General features: G+C 33.3%; 1 protein-coding gene across 7 annotated transcripts in view; it reads left to right on the plus strand.

Annotated features, from left to right (window-relative positions):
* The window catches only part of DZIP3 (DAZ interacting zinc finger protein 3), a 96,696-nt gene that overhangs the window by 48,774 nt on the left and 28,609 nt on the right, over positions 1 to 19,313 (plus strand). For 6 of the 7 annotated variants that reach the window (XR_002520260.2, XM_017955116.3, XM_003893897.4 and 3 more), the window contains exons 13-21: positions 3,255 to 3,331; positions 4,958 to 5,575; positions 7,404 to 7,436; positions 8,778 to 8,947; positions 9,744 to 9,788; positions 12,964 to 12,989; positions 15,943 to 16,108; positions 17,533 to 17,628; positions 17,786 to 17,913. Coding sequence is in view for 6 of the 7 variants with exons in the window: in XM_017955116.3 (XP_017810605.2) it covers positions 3,255 to 3,331; positions 4,958 to 5,575; positions 7,404 to 7,436; positions 8,778 to 8,947; positions 9,744 to 9,788; positions 12,964 to 12,989; positions 15,943 to 16,108; positions 17,533 to 17,628; positions 17,786 to 17,913 (1,359 nt within the window). In the remaining variant the exon portion in view is untranslated. The remainder of the gene's footprint in view (positions 1 to 3,254; positions 3,332 to 4,957; positions 5,576 to 7,403; positions 7,437 to 8,777; positions 8,948 to 9,743; positions 9,789 to 12,963; positions 12,990 to 15,942; positions 16,109 to 17,532; positions 17,629 to 17,785; positions 17,914 to 19,313) is intronic. The other variant, XM_017955119.3, reaches the window with a different exon arrangement.

Consider the following 19,313-nt stretch of genomic DNA (forward strand, 5'->3'; position numbering starts at 1 on the left):
ATCATGTATTTCCTCTATTTCTATCAAAACATTTACTAACGTTTATTACACTTTCTTCTCCATTTGAATGTAACCTCCACCAGGGCAAGAACTTTATCTTGTTTTCTGGTATGTTCCCGGCACATAGCATAATATCTGGCACATAGCTAGGCCACAATAAATACAAAGTAGAGATTCTGGATTCCATTATTCCCCAATGTTACTTTTATTTTGACAGGCCACTAATTTGGCTAGATGTGAACTTTGAACACTTTCGGATCCAGTCTCAGTCCAGATCTTTTGGTCTTAGTTGAGCTGCTTTTAGTCTGTTCCACACATGTGGTTCAGTGTTCAGTCAGAGACATTGTGGGAAAGAATTTGGGGATCTCTTTTCTGATTACTTTCCCTTCTAGGATTCCCCCATTCTCTTAGTAGTCATGGTTCCATTTCAGTTTTCTGGTTTCTTCAGCCAAAGAGACCTTTTCTCTGTAGTGATGTCACCTTTCTCATTCCTAATGTTAGCAATTTGTGTCTTTTTTTTTTTCTTGATCATTCTGGATAGAAGTTTATCAATTTTGTTGATCTTTTCAAAGAATCAGCTTTTAATTTTACTGATTTTTCTGTAATGTTTTTGTTTTAAATTTCATATATGCTCTTTGTAATTTCATTTCTTTTGTTTGCTTTGGGTTTAATTAGCTTTGATTTTTTTAAGGCGAAAGTTTTGATCATTGATTCGAGACCTTTCTTCTTTATAAATTGATTTTACATTAAGCATTGCTTTAACTGTGTCCCATATATTTTGATGTGTAGAAATTTGTTATTACTATTTTCATTTTATTTTAAATATTTTCTAGTTTTGTGTGTGTGTGTATGTTTTAACCATGGGCTCTTTGGGATTTGTTAAATTGCCAAATATTTGGTAATATTTCAGCTGTCTTTCCAGATATTGACTTTTAGTTTAATTCTCTTCAGTAATTTATTTTATGATCGTATTGCTGTGTATCTTGGTGAATGTTCCACTTGCATTTGTAAAGAATCTGTCTTCTGATCTTGAATGAAATAGTCTATACATTAGATAAAATTAGTTTACAGCTCTGTTTCATCATCATTTTTGATTATTTACTTTTTCCACCAGTTACTCAGGGAATGTTGACGTATACGATTCATTTTTTTTATCTACTGTCTAATTGTATATCTAGAAACTCTTATTAAATGCTACACACACATCTAGGATTGTTACCTTTTTTTCTTGACAATTTGACCCCTTTATTCTTATTTAACATTTTTTTTTTTTTTTTTTTTTGTGAGACGGAGTCTCGCCCTGTCACCCAGGTTGGAAATCTGTGGCGCGCTGTCGGCTCACTGCAACCTTCGCCTTCCAGGTTCAAGCGATTCTCCTGCCTCAGCCTCCTGAATAGCTGAGACTACAGGCGCACACCGCCATGCCCAGCTAGTTTTTGTTATTTTTAGTAGAGATGGGGTTTCACCACGTTGACTAGGATGGTCTCCGTCTCCTGACCTCATGATCCACCCGCTTCGGCCTCCCACAGTGCTGGGATTACAGGCATGAGCCACCATGCCCGGCTTTAATATCTCTTTTTAACCCTGATAGTATTCTTGCCTGAAGTGTTTTTTGTCTGTTATTAATATAGCTACTGCAGCTTTCTTTTGATTAGTGTTTGCATGGTATATCATTTTGCATCCATTTACTTCAACCTATGTATATAGGTGGCATAGGTCTTTCTTGTTTTATATATACAATATGACAATCTCTGCCTTTAAATTGTTTTTTTTATTCCATTTGTATTTTCTTTACTAATTTATATGGTTGGAAATGTACTGTCTGCCTTGTTGTTTTCAGTTTTCCCTATCTGTCTTTATTGTTTATTTTCTGGTTTGGTTTATTAGTTTTACCCTTTTTTAGTGGTTGCTTGAGGACTTACAATACATATTTTTAACTTACCAAAGTTTATTTTAAAATAGTATTATACCACAGCATGTGTAGTGTAAGATACACCTTACAATAATAGATTTTCATTTCTTCCCTCTTTTGTGCTATTGTCTTAATATGTTTTACTTCTACTTACTTTATAAATTACATAATATATTGTTACTTATAAGTGTAGTTTAATTTTTTCTGTTTTGAACATTATATGTGGAAACATTCATTTTATACATTTTAAAATCATGTTTAGTGTGATTCCATTCTTACTATTATAGTTTTAGAGTTTTCATTTTTATTGCTTCACTAATTTAATCATTCTACCATTAACAGATATTTATTTCTAGGTCCTGGCTATAACAGTAGTTTTGCAGTGAACACTCTTGTACATGTCGCTAGGTCATTATGAGCAGAAAATTTTCCAGAATATATACGTAAAAGTAGAATTGCTAGGCCACCTGTATATATCTATAACTTTACTAGCTTTTGCCAAATTGTTTTCCAGCATGGTTTTACAAATGTACACTCCCCACCAACAATATGGGAAATACCTTTTACTCGGTATCTTTGCCAATGACTTCATATTGTCAGAGTTTTACATTTTTTCAATGTAATGTGCAACTAATAGTGTTATAGTGGTACTGGAGATAAAAATCAGTTAACAATAACAAACAACCACCACCAAAATCCCTTTCCTCATTAAGCTTACGTTGTAGCGTTGTTGTCCAGTATTTTTTTGTTTTGTTTTCCGTGGTTCATTTCAAAGCCAAGCCATCTGTTTAATGGCAGCATTTACCTAGTGCTTATTCTAGTTAATACATTTTGCTACTTTATTTTTTATTTTTCTAATTGTTTGTATTGATGTTCTACTAGCATCTGTATTGTTTTTAATCAGTAGGTGTTAAATGAGTTGGGGTTTCTTGGAATAGTTATTGCCAAAAATATTATATGGGGAAGAGAGGTCCAGGGAGGACTTCTAGGTTTGCTATTTTTCTGTTTGCTTGCTTGCCTTTTTTTTTTTTTTTTGTCTTACAGTGCAAAGCTTTCTTTCCTTTTTTTCTGCTACCACACATCCTTTTTGCAAGGAAGTTTGTAATATGATAATTTTAGTATGAAATCTGGCAATACTGCTTACTTGATAATTCCAATGAAAGTGACAGCGTAGGGTTTTCATTGTTGGTGAGCTCTATTTGTTCATTATTTTTTCTCCTTCTTGAATTATTTCTAGGAGTAGAAGATGAAAATACTTACTTAGCCATGCTCGTACTAGAAATCTTGACTGACTTTCACATTGTTTTATTTCCGCTATAACTTAATTTTTTTCCATTTGCAGTTATAAAAAGTTGATATCTCTGAAAATAACTGATACTGATATAAGACCGAAGATCAGTTTAAAATTTAATACAAAAGGTATTATTTTATTTTTATATGCCTTCTGTTGAAAAGTATGTTAAAATTTTTGACTTCTCTGTCAACTTTCATGCCATAAACAACCACGTCTTTACCGTGTTTGTCATTCACTAAGCTTGGGTTTATACCAGCACTTGGTGTAGGCTGGAAATCACAGACAGGAAGATCAGCAGATGTATGGATCTCACATTACCTTGGCATCCTATAGAGAGGCATGCTAGGTCTGGTGCATAACTGTGACTATACCGTGGGATTGTGTTCCAGCAGAGGTTTTCTACCAACCCTTCCTTCCCTTGTTGCATTCCTTCTTAATAGAGCAAGCATTAGAGTACCCTTACATGAAAGGAATGAACATTTTGAGTTTGAGGCCAAGTACTCTAAACTTAGCTGCCAGCTTTTTAGGAGTGTGCTAGGAAATATCCTGCCCAGAACCTGGAGACCTTAATTAAGGGACCGTGGGCCCATGGAAGAATAGTTTGGTGGCAGTCTAGCCAACTTTGTATTTGGTAACCCAAAGAAAGCTCCCTGTGTCATTAGCTTTTTAACTTTGCCTCCACAGTGTATATCGAGTATTTCAAGCAAAAATGTTAATTTAATAAATCTCTTGAAACAGAATCTTGAAGGATAAAATAAAGCTGCATTTTGTGAGAAACACATATTTTGATATCCATATAACGCCAAATGCCGTCGTATAACAAATTATTAGTACTTTCTAATTCACCTCAGCCCACTTTTCTCCTTTGAAAGCACTATTAAAACAGGAAAATACCAAATAGTTCAGTTTCATGCCTTATTCCATGTTATTGATGAAATACCTACCTCTCTTTTTTTGAGGGGGTGAGAAGATGAGGTTTATTAGATCAGAATTTCTCAAACATTATACATATATTTGATATATCTGGCAATTTTGTTAAAAGGCAGATTTCAATTCAGTAGGTCTGGAGTGGGGCCTGAGACTGTGCTTTTCTAACAGGCTCTCAAGTGGATGCTTGATGCTACTGGTCTCTGGGCTACCCTTTGAGTAGCAAGGAGCTAGATCTTTTGGCATTTCTTGATATAGATCTGAGCTATCTAGTATAGTAGTCCCTAGCTGTATGTGCCTACTTAAATTTAAATTAATTAAAATTAAATTGAAAATTCAGTTCCTTAGTCACCCAAGCAGCATTTCCAGTGCTCAATGAGTATTAGTGCAAATATAAAACATTTTATCACACGATATTCTGTTGGGCAGTGCTGATTAGGATAAAGTATAATTGTTTATGTAAAGTAGAGTTAAACATTGACAATTAGCATTCTTGGCAAATTTCAGAATTTTTAAAGACCTAATACTGTGATGTCATTTTGTTGCCAAAGATCATTTACTTGAACAAAACCTTGGATGATTGAAAGACTTCTGTGGTGATTAGTCTTTGTTATTACTTTTGCTTGGGAACATTTTTTTTTTAGATGTTTTGACAGAGAGAAAGCAGCATGCTAATTGAGCACTGGCTGTGGCAAAGCCATGTACAATCCTTCATTCTTTTGGAATAGTTTTTATCCTACAGGAGCTTAGGATATAATATGAGAGACCAAATAGAAAAAGAGAATTAATGTGGAATGTCTTGACTTCCCAAAATTTATTTTCAGATGAAATGCCTATCTTCAAGCTTGATTATAATTATTTCTATCATCTGCTTCATATAATTATTATTTCTGGTACTGACATTGTTCGGCAAATATTTGATGAGGCTATGCCACCCCCTCTTTTGAAAAAAGAGCTTCTTATACACAAGAATGTGCTGGAATCCTACTATAACCATCTTTGGACCAATCATCCTTTGGGTGGATCATGGCATCTGCTTTATCCTCCAAACAAGGAGTTACCACAATCCAAACAGTTTGACTTATGCCTCCTGTTAGCTCTTATAAAACATTTGAATGTGTTCCCTGCACCCAAAAAAGGATGGAATATGGAACCGCCATCTTCTGACATCTCTAAATCTGCAGACATCCTGCGACTGTGCAAATACAGAGATATCCTCCTTAGTGAGATTTTGATGAATGGTCTCACTGAGTCACAGTTCAGTTCAATTTGGAAAAAAGTTTCAGATATTCTTCTGCGCCTTGGGATGAAGCAAGAGGATATTGACAAAGTGAAGGAGAATCCCATTGAGAATATCTCCCTTGATTACCATCAGCTATCCATCTACCTAGGCATACCAGTACCAGAAATCATACAGAGGATGTTATCCTGCTATCAACAAGGTACTAAGTGATTATTTACTTCAGCCAATAAACTTCCGTTGATTGAATGTCTGCTCTGTGCCAGGCACAGTGCAAAGGGCAAGAGATTCAGTGAGCTCATGGTTTTGGGAAAATGGACTCATCAGGAGGGTAATAGAAATTATAGTGCTAGAGATGTTTCCAGAATACCATGGGAAATCCTAGGCTGAAGGAGTCCAAAAAAGCTTTCTGGAGAGTGTGATTGTTAAAGAACTATTAATGGTGTGCAGAAGTTAGCCAGGTGAAAAAGATTGAGAAGGATGTTTCAGAGGGAAACAAAAATAAACGTATAGAAACATAAAAATATACTGCAGGCAACTAAAAAAGGTTGGCTTTATTGAGATTAGGGGAGAGTTCATAAGGTACATTCAAGAGGATTTTTTTTGTCACATGGAGGAGTTTGCATTGTTCAGACAGAAATCGTTGAAGACTTTTAAGTAGAGTTTTATCACATTAAGTGGAGTTTTATTCTCCAAAATTAGTAAAGTCTAAAACCATGACATATAGGTACTGTGTGGTTTCAAAGATGTTCATTTAGACAGTGTGGATGTATGTTTCTTCTACTTTCTAGCAGAACCTTGTTTAGTTTACAATTTTAGCAGCTATTTGTTGGCTGTAGGTAATTTTAAAAATCAAGTAACATTCATGCAAGTGTTTGTATTGGCCATTCCCCAACTTGTCTGTTGATATGAAAAAGACTTCAGACCTCCTCTCCCACATCTCAGGATACCTTCTCAGCTATTCTTTTGGAAAGCAGAGTTCAAGGCATGACAACATCTCTGAAACCCTGCTGTGCTATTCAGGATGACTTCCTGGTCCCAAGTAATTTACAGCCCAATGAACAACTGATGACCACACTGATGCTATATAAACATACAACTGTACACGTTTCTAGTGAACTGGTCCAGGTTTTCTTCAGAGATAATTGCTGTGCCCAATTTCAGTCTTGGTATTTACTAAGGCTCTGGAATACCTTTGTTTTCTTGCATAATCTAAGAATGAAAGAAGAGGACACTAAGTTTGATATATAAGAAAGTCAGGCAAGAATTTTTGACTTATAATTTAGGGTTTTAAAAAATACATTTACTCTATTAGGATTTTAAATGATACATGAGAATAGAGTATTTGAGAAAGAGTTTTGAGCACCCATTCAATTCAAGGTATTTTAAGCAGTTCTTACTCAAGCAGTCAGAAGAGCTTATTGGTCAAGTCCCTTTACTAGAGGCTTTCTTACCATCTTATATTTCTTTCCTCAGCTATTATAGTTGCTTTTTATTTGGATATCTGATAATTTGATTAACATCCATCATCCCACTAAATCTCCATGAAGATTGTCCTTTTTTTCTTCACCATTCAATCTCTGGAGCTTAACACAGCCTGATATACATTGTAGTGCTCAGTATTAATGGGCAAGGAGAGCCAGTGCTGATCTGGATAAATCAGATTGCTAAAAAGGTCCCAACTTTCAATGGAGGTTTGCTGTGTAATTAACTATTGTTTCATGGCCTTAGACTGTAAACATAAGTATTTGTCGCTTGGTTTAAAGTGCTTGTGTTCTAGGCTTTATCTGTGATACCACATTTTTGTTTACTTTTTTTTCCTCTAATCATGGATTTATAACCTTTATGTGATAATCTAAAGATTGTGTCTTGTCTAAACTGAATTGATGAGCAAAGCTGGTTATTTTTCCAGTTACTTATAGAATAAATTGGTGCAATATAAAAATATTCTGCCTTTTCTTAATCCTAGCCAGACATTCATTTGTTGCATTTGCAATTGTACATCTAAGATTTTTCTTTATGTATTATAGGAATTGCTCTACAGTCAATAACTGGCAGTCAGCGTAAGTATATTTAAAAATAAAATGTATATTTTAAGTATTTTAAGTAAACATATTTAAAAATAAAATGTGTAAAATGACTTTTTAACAAGAGATACCTATGGAATTTTTATTTGGTCAGATAAACTAAATGATAAACTATAATTGTGAAGAACTTGGGCCAGGCGCAATGGCTCACGCCTATAATCCCTGTACTTTGGGAGGCTGAGGCAGGTGGATCACAAGGTCAGGAGATTGAGACCATCCTGGCCAACATGGTGAAACCCAATCTCTACTAAAAATACAAAAATTAGCCAGGTGTGGTGGCTGGTGCCTGTAGTCCCAGCTACTCAGGAGGCTGAGACAGGAAAATCGCTTGAATGCAGAAGGCAGAGGTTGCAGTGAGCCAAGATCATGCCACTGCACTCCAGCTTGGGTGACAGAGCAAGACTCAGTCTCCAAAAAAAAAAAAGAAATTGGAAAATCATGTGATCAAATCACCCCTGGTCTGCCGAATCAAGAATGAGCTTTATTCTGCCTTTGGCTTAGTGCATGTGCACCAGGATTTTCCCAAAGATTATGTTCTAACGTTTTAGTCACAGAAACTTCAGCAGGCAAAAATACCTTCCCGCTTTCTCTGTTTGGTGTTTAGCGTGTATAACTTCATTTAGTCTGTCTGTTGTTTATAGCTATATACTTTTTTTGCCAGGTGATAAGTTGTAATTTTTTTATTTCCATTTTTGTGCTGTTGTTTTTTTAAGTGTAATTAATATTCTTCAATTAAAATTATACTTAAAAATATACCACCACAGATTTGTTTGGGATAAAATGCTGGACTTTCGGAGACCAGTCAGACAAAGTCCACAAGTTTTGAGACTGAGTCTCTGGGCCAGTATCAAGGAGCAAAGTCTCAAAGAAAAGATCATGTAATAGGGGGCTCACACCCCTCTTATGAAAAAGAAAGAACAGAAAAAATAGATCTTCTATCTTCTTATTCTTTATATTTCAGATGTATGTGCTAAAATAATACGAGTTGAAGTATTAATAGGATCAAAGTCAGGACATGCAAAATGTTAGTATTTAGAGTCTACTTAAGTTCTACAGTGTCTATTATCTAGAGTCTACCTAAGATTCCAGTAGGTAACATAGCACTCAGGTTCATATTGGTTAGTTCCAGACTGGTGTTTGCACATATTATTTGGTAATTGATAAATGAACATCACATTTTCATCGAGTAATTGAAAAGAGTAAGATATCTTTTATTTCTATTTTGTGAATGTTGCTTTTTTGGCAAACATTTTAATAATGATAAGAAGCTGAAATTGCCTTCATCTAGATTTTGAGAATTTTGTCTTTAATGTTTAGGTATTGAAATAGAAGAGTTACAGAATGAGGAAGAAGAACTAAGTCCACCTCTCATGGAGTACAATATAAATGTGAAATCAAACCCTGAAATACAGTTTGCAGAACTTAATAAAGATGGGGCCTCAATACCCAGTGAATCTTCAACAGAATCTCTTAAAGATCTCCAGGAAGTATAAGCTCTCATTAATATTTGAGTTAGAAGAACTTATTCTGGGCCTTTAATTTGTTGCATGTGCTGTACTTAAAGCATCCCAGATAATTTTAGCTTATATTTTCATAGTGTTTATATAGAGCTTGAATTGGAATGGTCCTTTCCTCAGTACTTCCTTCCATAATCTTTCCTGCCATAACCATTTATTTTGCCATCATTTCTTAAATACTTACGTGGCAAGCATTATGCTAGATTGTAATTTTTTTTTTTAATCCCAATTGAAGTGGATGTGGGAAGGTATTAGAAAGTAGAAGAAAGTATAGTCTAAAATAGAGAGGAAAGAAAGGAAGAGAAAAGTGGGATATTTCAAAACCATTTGTGCAGAGGTAGAATGTAAATCATCCAGAATGGAATCTCCATATTTCTTTACAAATAAGTGGTAATGGTTATTATATAGTCACTGAATTCTTCTTAGATCTTTCATCTTATAGGCATGAATATGTTGCTTTTTAAAAAGTGCCTTCCTCCTTTGTTACTCACATCCATGTGTGTAAGTGAGCATCTGTGAACTTTTATTAGTAACCTACTTATTGACATGATGTGTCGTTCCTTTATTCATCTGTGATTATTTAAGGACAGAAAACTAGGATTAAGATAAAAATGATAAAAACAAAAATAGTTGTTTCCATAGAATCTAGAAAGAAATATCTATAATATTAGAAAACAAAAGATCTTAGTGGTTAGAGGAGATATATTTTGCAAAATAACCCATTGAACAATTCGAATTACATATTTAATAATTTTTTATCTACTAGGTTAAGAGTAAACAAAGGAAAAAGAAAAAGACTAAGAATAAAAAGGTAAGAGACTATAATAGCATTATAATAACTGATTATGAACACTTGATTAAATACATGAATTCATTGTTAGAACTTAAATTAGTTCAAATAGACATATAGCACAAATGATTCAATAGCTTACTGAATATATGATTATAGAGAAGTCTGCATATGTTATATCCTGAATGATTCTGAAGTATGAAATTGTATTTCATATTACCCTAAATTGTAATTTATATATTTGCATATATAAATATAGACTGAATTAGTCACATGAAAATTTCATTAATTTCTACATACCACTTATTTTTAAAATGCGTACTCATTGTTTTAAGAACAGCTCTTTGTCATATCTTTATTGATATGTTTAGAAGCAGCTTTCAAAACTTTTAAGAAATCTTGATTTTTTTCTTTTTGTCTGAGACTATGCCAAAAATGCAATAATGTGCACAAAAAGGTACAAATACAAACCTCTTGCATTGCTGCTTTTTTGATATTTGTCAGTTGCTAGATACAAGTCAGTATCTAGCACAGTTTTAGCAGTGAGTCTCTTAATTGCTAGGAAAACTATAAGGGAAAGCCACATGTCTTTTTGTAATCAAGCATATAGCTAACCACCATGTTATGCAACTTTGTGGTGAGAATACATTGTTTTCTAGCCTGAAAAATATTTTTAAAATCTTGATATATTCTGTATATTATAAATTGAATGAGGATATTTGCCCAACCACAATCTGGTAAGCCCATGTTGTTAGTCATTGGAAAGTGTAAACGAATTGTAATCATTAATGAAACTTAAGACAATGAAGATGAATTTGTAAAATACTTATGAAGACAAGATTTAGAAAAGAATTTATATTCGAATCTGATAAGTAAAATATCATTGTTATATTTAACAATCATTTATTATAATTTATTTTACTTAAAAGTTATGAAAGTTAAATTTTATTTTTTAAAGACATGAGTATGGAGATTTTTCCTTACTTTTAGACAGTTCTTATCTGATAAAACAAACTAATCTGTTATTTTGATGATATTTTTAATTTTTGCCAAAGTATTGGTAAGTCATGGGTCTAATACTACATAAAACTGTCCAAGTAAATTCACAGCTGTCAAACCACCAAACTAAGTTGCAAGGGCATATACTGTGTCTTGCCTTTACTGCCATAAAATTAAAATATGGTAATGCTCAAGTTCTCAAATTTTAGTTAAAATCCCATTTCTACTTCAAATTGAAATTAAAAAGGTAACAAACACAACTAGAAATAATATATTTGTTACTATAAATATAATTACACCACTCAAAAATTCGTGACTAGTAATATTAATTTTTTAAATTAAATGTCAGCAAGTATCTAGGAACTTTTGTTTCTTTAACATCCTAAGGTTTTCTTCAATTTATATTATTAAGTGAAGTTGAAATACTTTCTGAAAGTAAGATAATTTTATCAAGATAAAATTTGGACATTAAAAGAGAGATCTTATATCTTTTACCTAAATTTTAAAGTGGGACCTAAAAAATGTCCTAGGACCTATGAAATGCTAAAAATTTATGCATATTATTACTTCATATGGAATAGTCTTATTCAAATAATCAGTTACTGTATTGTAGGCACAAGAATTGTCTAGTTATAGCGCAGAGCAACCAGTTATAAAAAGTGAAGTCAACCAGAGGGAGACTGACTCCATCTCAAAAAAAGTAAAATCAACCAAACTCTCTAATCAGAAGTTCTCATGAAAAATTCTAGCATGTAGAAATTTGCTTGTGTTCTACAGTGCTGACAAAGTCTCCATGAGTGAAACTGTGTCCTCTTTTACTTATTTTATTACATAATATGTCTGACTTACATCCTAAAAATACCTATCAGGGACTCTCTGAAAGAATATGAAGGAAAAGTAAAATTTGTATAGCAAATAGAGGGGCAGTACAGATAACTTCTAACTAGTATGTATAGGAACTTTGTAGCTACTCTATATGTTCCCTTTCTTCAGTTAAGTATTTAGTATTTGGCTTCTAATATATCCAAATTATAAATTACTCTTTTGGGGGTTAATAAGATCCTCACATCCTCCACTTAGGGTTAAGTTGGGCAAAAGAAGAGAAGACCTGTGATGAAGTGTTCGGAAAAAGGAAACATGACAGGAAATAAATCCAGCTCATCAAATCGGGTGACCTTGGCCAATCTCACTTTATGCCAATGAATGTATCAGCCTCATATGGCTGATACATTCATGCATAAAGTTGTCGTGGGAAGAGCCAAAAGGGAATTTGAGAAATAATCCATTATGCTAGATGTGTTTATTGTGAACAATCAAAAGTCTTTTCAACTCAGGTATTCAAGTACACTAGAGCAAAGGCAGGAGTCAATAATTCTAAAACATAGAATCAAGTTGGTACTGGACATTACTGGACATTAAGCATAAGGACAGACACTGAAACACAAAAATCTTAGTATACAGACAAGAAAGCTAACACATTTGTACATACAGCATTGTATCTATAGAGAAGGAGACCCTAAAGTTTCTTGTATGCAAGAGATGGTAGAAATTAGTACCGTAATACTCTTAGTTTAATGCATGTTAAATGCCATTGATACTACCTTTATTTGGTATGCTGCCTTTATAGTTTTATTTTAATGAACATGAAATTTAGGACTTTAAGATTTTTTTCAAATGTGATCTTAACACTTCTTTTTCTGTGAGATTCTTAATGTATCTGTCTGATTTCTCCTTATATATAGGTTTTCAAGAACCCTTGTAGTTAGTGTAGGAATAAATTGGAATTATATACATTGTATCCAAAGGTATATTAGTAGGTACAAACACATCTCCAATACTCACCTCTCATCTGAATCAGTGATTTTGAAGTCATGTTTCAAGACTCAGTAGTAGATTATAAGACCAATTTAGTAGATCACAGCTGCCATTTTAAAAAAAGGAAATAAAATAAATAGGAATAAAAAAATACTAGAGTTCATCACATACAATATGAGTAAGTTTTATTTCATGAAACTTATATTTCAGTTTTATACTTAGGTATAAAAGTATATGTGTAAGTGCATATGACATCATGATATATATTTCTTTAGTTATGATCAAAAATTTTTTGAGAAACACTGACCTAAATGTAATTATATTACATTATGTTGTTTTGATATAGTTGATATAGATTACTAATTCTTAGGTTATTTTTCAGAATAAAGACTCAAAAGAAGACCAAGTGTAAGTATTAGTTTATTTAATTTTTAAGTTTTTCTTAGTATTTTTAAGGCATACTTTCCTAATACGACACAAGCTTCCTTCCTTTTAGAAGTTTTCTAAGAGAAGAAGGATAGTTCCTTGTCTTAATAATTAATAAGTTGCTGCTTTTTTATAGGAAGTAACAAAAAAGTTAAATGATCATTTAACGTTTAATTATCATTTGCTTTGGAAGAATAGAACCTCCTACCATTTTTCTATAAGGCTACTTGAGTCGTTTTAAAATATAGTCTACATTGTAGTTGGACTGTATTTTAGTCTAGACGTTGTAGTCTAGACCAAATCTCAACTAAGACCTAATTCTAAAGGATGCATCACTCCTAGGTTTGTAGCCTAGGAGCAATAGGTTATGCCATATAGCCTAGGCGTGTAGTAAGCTATACCATCTAGTTTTGTTATGTCCCAGTAACCCCTTTTACCAAAAAGTTTGGCTTTGTTGTTTTTAAGACTTAACGTGCATTTTTTAATCCAGTTATTCACAGTGAATTTTGAACCTTTAATGGAAACATTTTAATGGCAAAATAATCACTGTATTTTGCATGTATTGTGCATGATTAATAACAGTGTAGTAGATGAAGGAAGGGATGGAGACAGTCTAATGAAGAGATCATTATTCCTACCAAAAAGTTTGTTAATTGAATAGTAGTGACTTTGGAGAATTCTGAGGACATAAAGTAAGATATCTTTAAAACAGCAGCAAGAACATATTTTGTTAACTTTAAAGCTATCAGTTGTTGTTGATATTTTCAATTAATGTGATCCACTTAATATATAAAATAGTTCATCATTTAAAATGGGTTTTCACTTTCTTTGGCAACAAGTTGAACCACTGGAGCAATAGTTTTGTTTTGTTTTGTTTTTAGGCTGTGTCTAAATGCCATAAATATAGCTTAATAAAGATAAAACAATGTCATCAATCACTTTGCTCATCTTGCTTACACAGTGGATCCAAATCTGGATAATGATCAGATCATCTAGAAAGCTTTGTCTTTAAATGAGAATTTTCAAATATACACAAAAAGTAAAGAGAATGGTATATATATAACAACATATATACCTATAACTCTGATTCAACAATTATCTATGTTTTTCACATTTGTTTCATACTTCCTTTGACATTTTGTTCTCTATTGAAGTATTTTCAATCCCAAACATCCTTGTAATTTCACCCCTTCATTCTTCAGTTTACATCTTAGAAATATGAACATTTTCCTATATTATCTCAATGCTGTTACTGTGTAGTCTTGTACTGCATAACAACATTTTGATCAAGGACAGACCTCAGGTATGATGTTGGTCCCATAAAATTATAATGAAGCTGAAAAATTCCTATTGCCTAGTAGTGGTGTAGCTATCATAACATTGTAGTGCTATTACTTTACTTTTTATAAATTTAGTGTAGCCTAAGTTTGTGGTATTTATTATAAAGTCTACAGTAGTATACAGTACTCACCACTCATTCACTGACTCACCCAGAGCACCGTCCAGTCCTACAGGCTCCATTCATGGTAAATGCCCTATACAGGTATACAATATTTTATGTTTTATATTGTATTTTTACTGTAATTTTTCTATGTTAGATACGTTTAAATACAGAAATACTTGTTACAACTGCCCGTCATATTCAGTACAGTAATATGTTATAATATGTTATAACAGGTTTGTAGCCTCGGAGCAATATGTGTGTAGTAGGCTATACCATCTAGTTTTGTGTAATAACACTCTATGATATGTTACGACAAAAGCGCTTAACAACACATTTCTCAGAAAGTATCCTTGTTGTTAAGCAATGCATGAGTGTACTTTTAAAAATTTAGGAATAATCTTAGTGAACTTTTCAAAAACACAAATTCATTTATATTTTTACAGTTGTAGGGGTGCCTGGAAACATTTAATTTTTAAAAGCTCTTCAGGTAGCGTAGAAAAGTAATTGAGTTTGAGAATCAGTGGTCTACACAAGCAATTGATTTCATCGAACTTTTCAGAATGTTTGGGTCACTCTAGAATACCTCAGTAATACCTAATTACTGCTTATATAGTATTTTATGAATTATTCCACAAGCATTACATTTCATTGTTTTCTAGATCTCAGAAGTGTTCTAAAAAAGTAATAATGTATCCCTAGAGTTTCTATTCACTAGTTAAATTGAGTCATATCACACTCTAAGTAAAAATACTCCTATTTCTTGTTGCCATTCAAAGAGATTAGAAAGGAAATTTAGAGCTACTAAGTAGTAGGCCAAGTGAAAGGACAGTAGCATGCAATTAAATTTTAGAAAAAAAGTGTAGAAATTGGTTAATTGCCATTGTGTATATATATATAGTATTTTCATTTTTTAAAAGTGGTCTCTGTTAGTAGTGTAGTTACTGAAATCCATGTTATTACTGTAGTTCTTGTTAAAAGTTCTGTTACAAAAGAAACCTCCATTTTACAGTCTATTTTATATTGCTGTTTTCAACTCTATTTAAACGTACATTGGACCTAATCACTGAAGTTGCTTAAACTAACCTACTTGTCAAGAAAATTAAGGGGGAACAAAGAATGTTATGATGGTAAAATAATACAGCAGATGTGGAAATGCTTGCCAATATTCCTGAAAGTACTGTTTTCTAAAGGAACTGTTGTTACTAGTTATAATTTGTAAAGTGAACTCTGTAGTGTCATAATTCTTGAAAACAGTGGCATGAACAGAATTAAATAGGTACCTTGATTGAGTGCTACTTTAAATATGCTAATATTCATATGAATCTTCAAAAGAAAGACTCAGTATGAACACTATCCAAACTTTCTTTGGTCATGAACCCTTCTAATGCTGAGTATCTTATGAAACCAGTATAATACTCTTTGGAAACAATAGCTTAGATGAAAATCACTATACAATTGTAAAAGCTCACATTGATTATGTCACCACTACAGCCCATATATGGTAGAAAAGGAAGAGCAGTTGAAGAAAGAACAAGCAAATCCACACTCAGTCAGTAGACCTATAAAAGATGATGCAAGTGATGTTCAAGAGGATTCTGCAATGGAAGACAAGTTCTATAGCCTGGATGAATTGCATATTCTGGACATGATAGAGCAGGTAAGTATGATTAGAGAGGGTGCCTGCCTTCTTTTAGATTCATTTGTTATATAGAGTTTTTCCTGTGACTCTTTAAACAGCAAGACCCTTTGAAAAGCCCAGTGGTTTATACTGTTTGTGAGGAGAAAGAGAAAAACATAAAAGGTAAGGAGGGATGTATGAAGGAAAATAGAATAAGAAAACAAAGAACCCCTAGGAGCTGGAAACTTCACTTTAGCCCTCAAACCATTTCCTGGCTTTAAATATAGGGCAAAGTTAATTACAAATGCATTTCTTGCAAAGGTTTTTCAAATACCACAAAGGGAAAAAAAAGACTAGCATAATCCTACTAGATTACATGTCATGAGAAAAATAGTTTTGTAATATAAAGCTGCTTTCATTTTTAAAAATTAAATATGATTGTTACAGTGAAACATCTACAAAAAATATTGATGTATAATCATTTTTCTTCTGGCTCCATTCCTGGTAGTAGTCACTGCTTGGAATGGTGTACCTGTATGTGAAGAGGCATGTGAACACGATTTAAGTGCTCAACAGCAAATGAAATAATTTTTTTAAAAACAATTTTTTTTACCTACTAATGAGAATTCAATGATAACCTGCTCTGCTGTTTAAATATAGTGGTATGTAATATGTAAGAATCCTCATTGTCTGAAGGTACAGTTAGTGCAAATAATTCCCTGGCTGATAGTACAACATTCATATAATTGTCATACCTTTTTTTCTCCTAATTAGAATATGTACATTTTAACTGAAATGACATATTCTTAGCTCTGGATATCACACTACAGTTTAAATATGAGATCTCTGGTTTTCATTTTATAGCCATGAGACTATGGGAACTCAAAAGATAGAATTAAAATGTCACATATCTTTAAAAAAAGTTTGTTCATTAAACCTGTTTATCATCTGCATATTGTGTCAAGAGCTATGCTAAGACAGAGTCTCTACAATCTATGGATAATATTTACAATCTAGTAGATAAATAGAACATTAAACTCAAATGATACCGTGTAATAATTAAGTGCGTGGGCAATTAAGACTGCCTTAGAATGCAGGCCCCTCCACTTACTGTCTATGTGATTTGGGGCAAGTTACTCACTATTTTATCATCTCTAAAATGAAAATAATGACTGCCTATGTCATTTGGTTCTTACAACATAAAAGCATTACAAAGAAAATGCTAAAGAAAAGGTAAGCATGCAGGTAGTGGTATCCAGCAGTAGCAGCAACAGGGAAGTAACTGGTACTGTTTATTAAATGCTGTAATTGAGGGGAGGTGGGTTTATCTAAATTGGGTGTTTGACTTGAGACAAAAAACGTGAAAGGAGTTAGATGGCAACTTGAAATCCCTTTCGGATATCTAAAATATTAGTGATTTTTTTAGAGGAAAATAATACATGCATATTTCCTTTGCTCAATAGGGCTCAGCTGGCAAAGTCACTACAGACTATGGAGAAACTGAAAAGGAAAGGCTTGCTCGTCAAAGGCAGCTTTATAAATTGCACTATCAGTGTGAAGTAAGTATTTTTGCCATTAGATCTGAGGGAAGTGAGAAGTATTTCAAATATTAAACTTACTGGTGCTTTCTGTTTGAAAAGAACTTTGTTTGCTTTTTTCTTTCAATTTCTGGTGACTTGAACGTAATTATCTGAAATAATATTTTTTATTGATCAGGATTTCAAAAGACAGTTGAGAACAGTGACTTTTCGGTGGCAAGAAAACCAAATGCAGATGAAAAAGAAAGACAAAATTATCGCGTCTCTTAATCAACAAGTGGCTTTTGGAATCAATAAGGTTTCCAAGTAAGTGTAAGTCTTTTGATAAAGGGAAATTCTGGGTTTGTTCCATATCTTTAATAGTTAATCCCTGCGTAACCGCTAGATGGCACTGTGACTACACATTAGGAATTCTAACCACAAGACTGCACTTGTTTAAAAACCAACCGTGTTTTGTCTTGCCAACTGGATTGAGAAATAAGCAGCTGCTCACACTATATATCAAACTTTTCATGTATTGGCTGAACAAGTGTGAAGATAATAGAATTACATGAGAAAAATAATTAACTTTCAGGTCATGACTCTAGTTTGTAAAAATGTGACCAATGATTGGCTGTTTTTCTTTATAGTATATGAGTACATTTCTTAAAGACACCAAGGAATCAGTTGAGTGTATTTTTATGTTGGTCTCTCATTTCTGTTCTAAGCCTGCGAGATTGAAAACAAATCTTTATGTTTCTTTGATTGACTGGGGGAGACTCTTTCCCCCCTTACCCCAATCTCTTTTCTCCTAAACCTGAAGTATTAAATGCCTTCAGATCAAAAATTCTGACTGACTTAGGGAAAAATTAGTAACCTGCTTTGTTCTTTTTGTACTAATCACTGCTTCCAACCTGTATTTGTTTAAATAGTAGCATAGTTTGTAGCACATTATTTTAATAAACAGTAATACCATAAGACACCAGCCATCTAAGAAGTCTAGTTTAAAATCCATTGCAGTTTCTAGAAAGCTGATAGGGAGAACAGACAAGTGCTTTGAATGTCTTTGAGTGGGGAGTCCAAGATATTTCTTACAAAATTGGGGAAATATTTGCCAGAGATTTAGGTCTTAATTTTTCTTTCATATATTGTATCTACCACATGAAGGGGTTATCAGGAAGAACTAGATGCCATAGTTCTAACAACATAATTTCGCTCACAAACATTGTCAGACTTATCCTGACTAAAGTTAGAGAGATCCTTCAAGTTCAGAAGGCTGTGAGGACTTAAGAAAACTTAGACAAATGAAGCTGGCTGCGATGATTTAAGAAACTGTACTTTAGGTTGGACGCGGTGGCTCACGCCTGTAATCCCAGCACTTTGGGAGGCTGAGGCAGGTGGATCACTTGAGGTTGGGAGTTTAAGACCAGCCTGACCAACATGGAGAAACCCCATCTCTACTAAAAATACAAAATTAGTCAGGTGTGGTGGTGTATGCCTGTAATCCCAGCTACTTGGGAGGCTGAGGCAGGAGAATTGCTTGAACCCAGAAGGCAGAGGTTGCGGTGAGCTGAGATCATGCCATTGCACTCCAGTCTGGGGAACAAGAGCAAAACTCACAAAAAAACAAAAAAAAAGAAAGAAAGAAACTGTACTTCAGCATTCAGAACTTCATCTGGATGACCAATCCAGAAATATGTCATATAATATCAGAGATTAGAAAAGCA

This window comes from Papio anubis, chromosome 2 (assembly GCF_008728515.1).
Source record: "Papio anubis isolate 15944 chromosome 2, Panubis1.0, whole genome shotgun sequence".
NCBI classification, from domain to species: domain Eukaryota; kingdom Metazoa; phylum Chordata; class Mammalia; order Primates; family Cercopithecidae; genus Papio; species Papio anubis.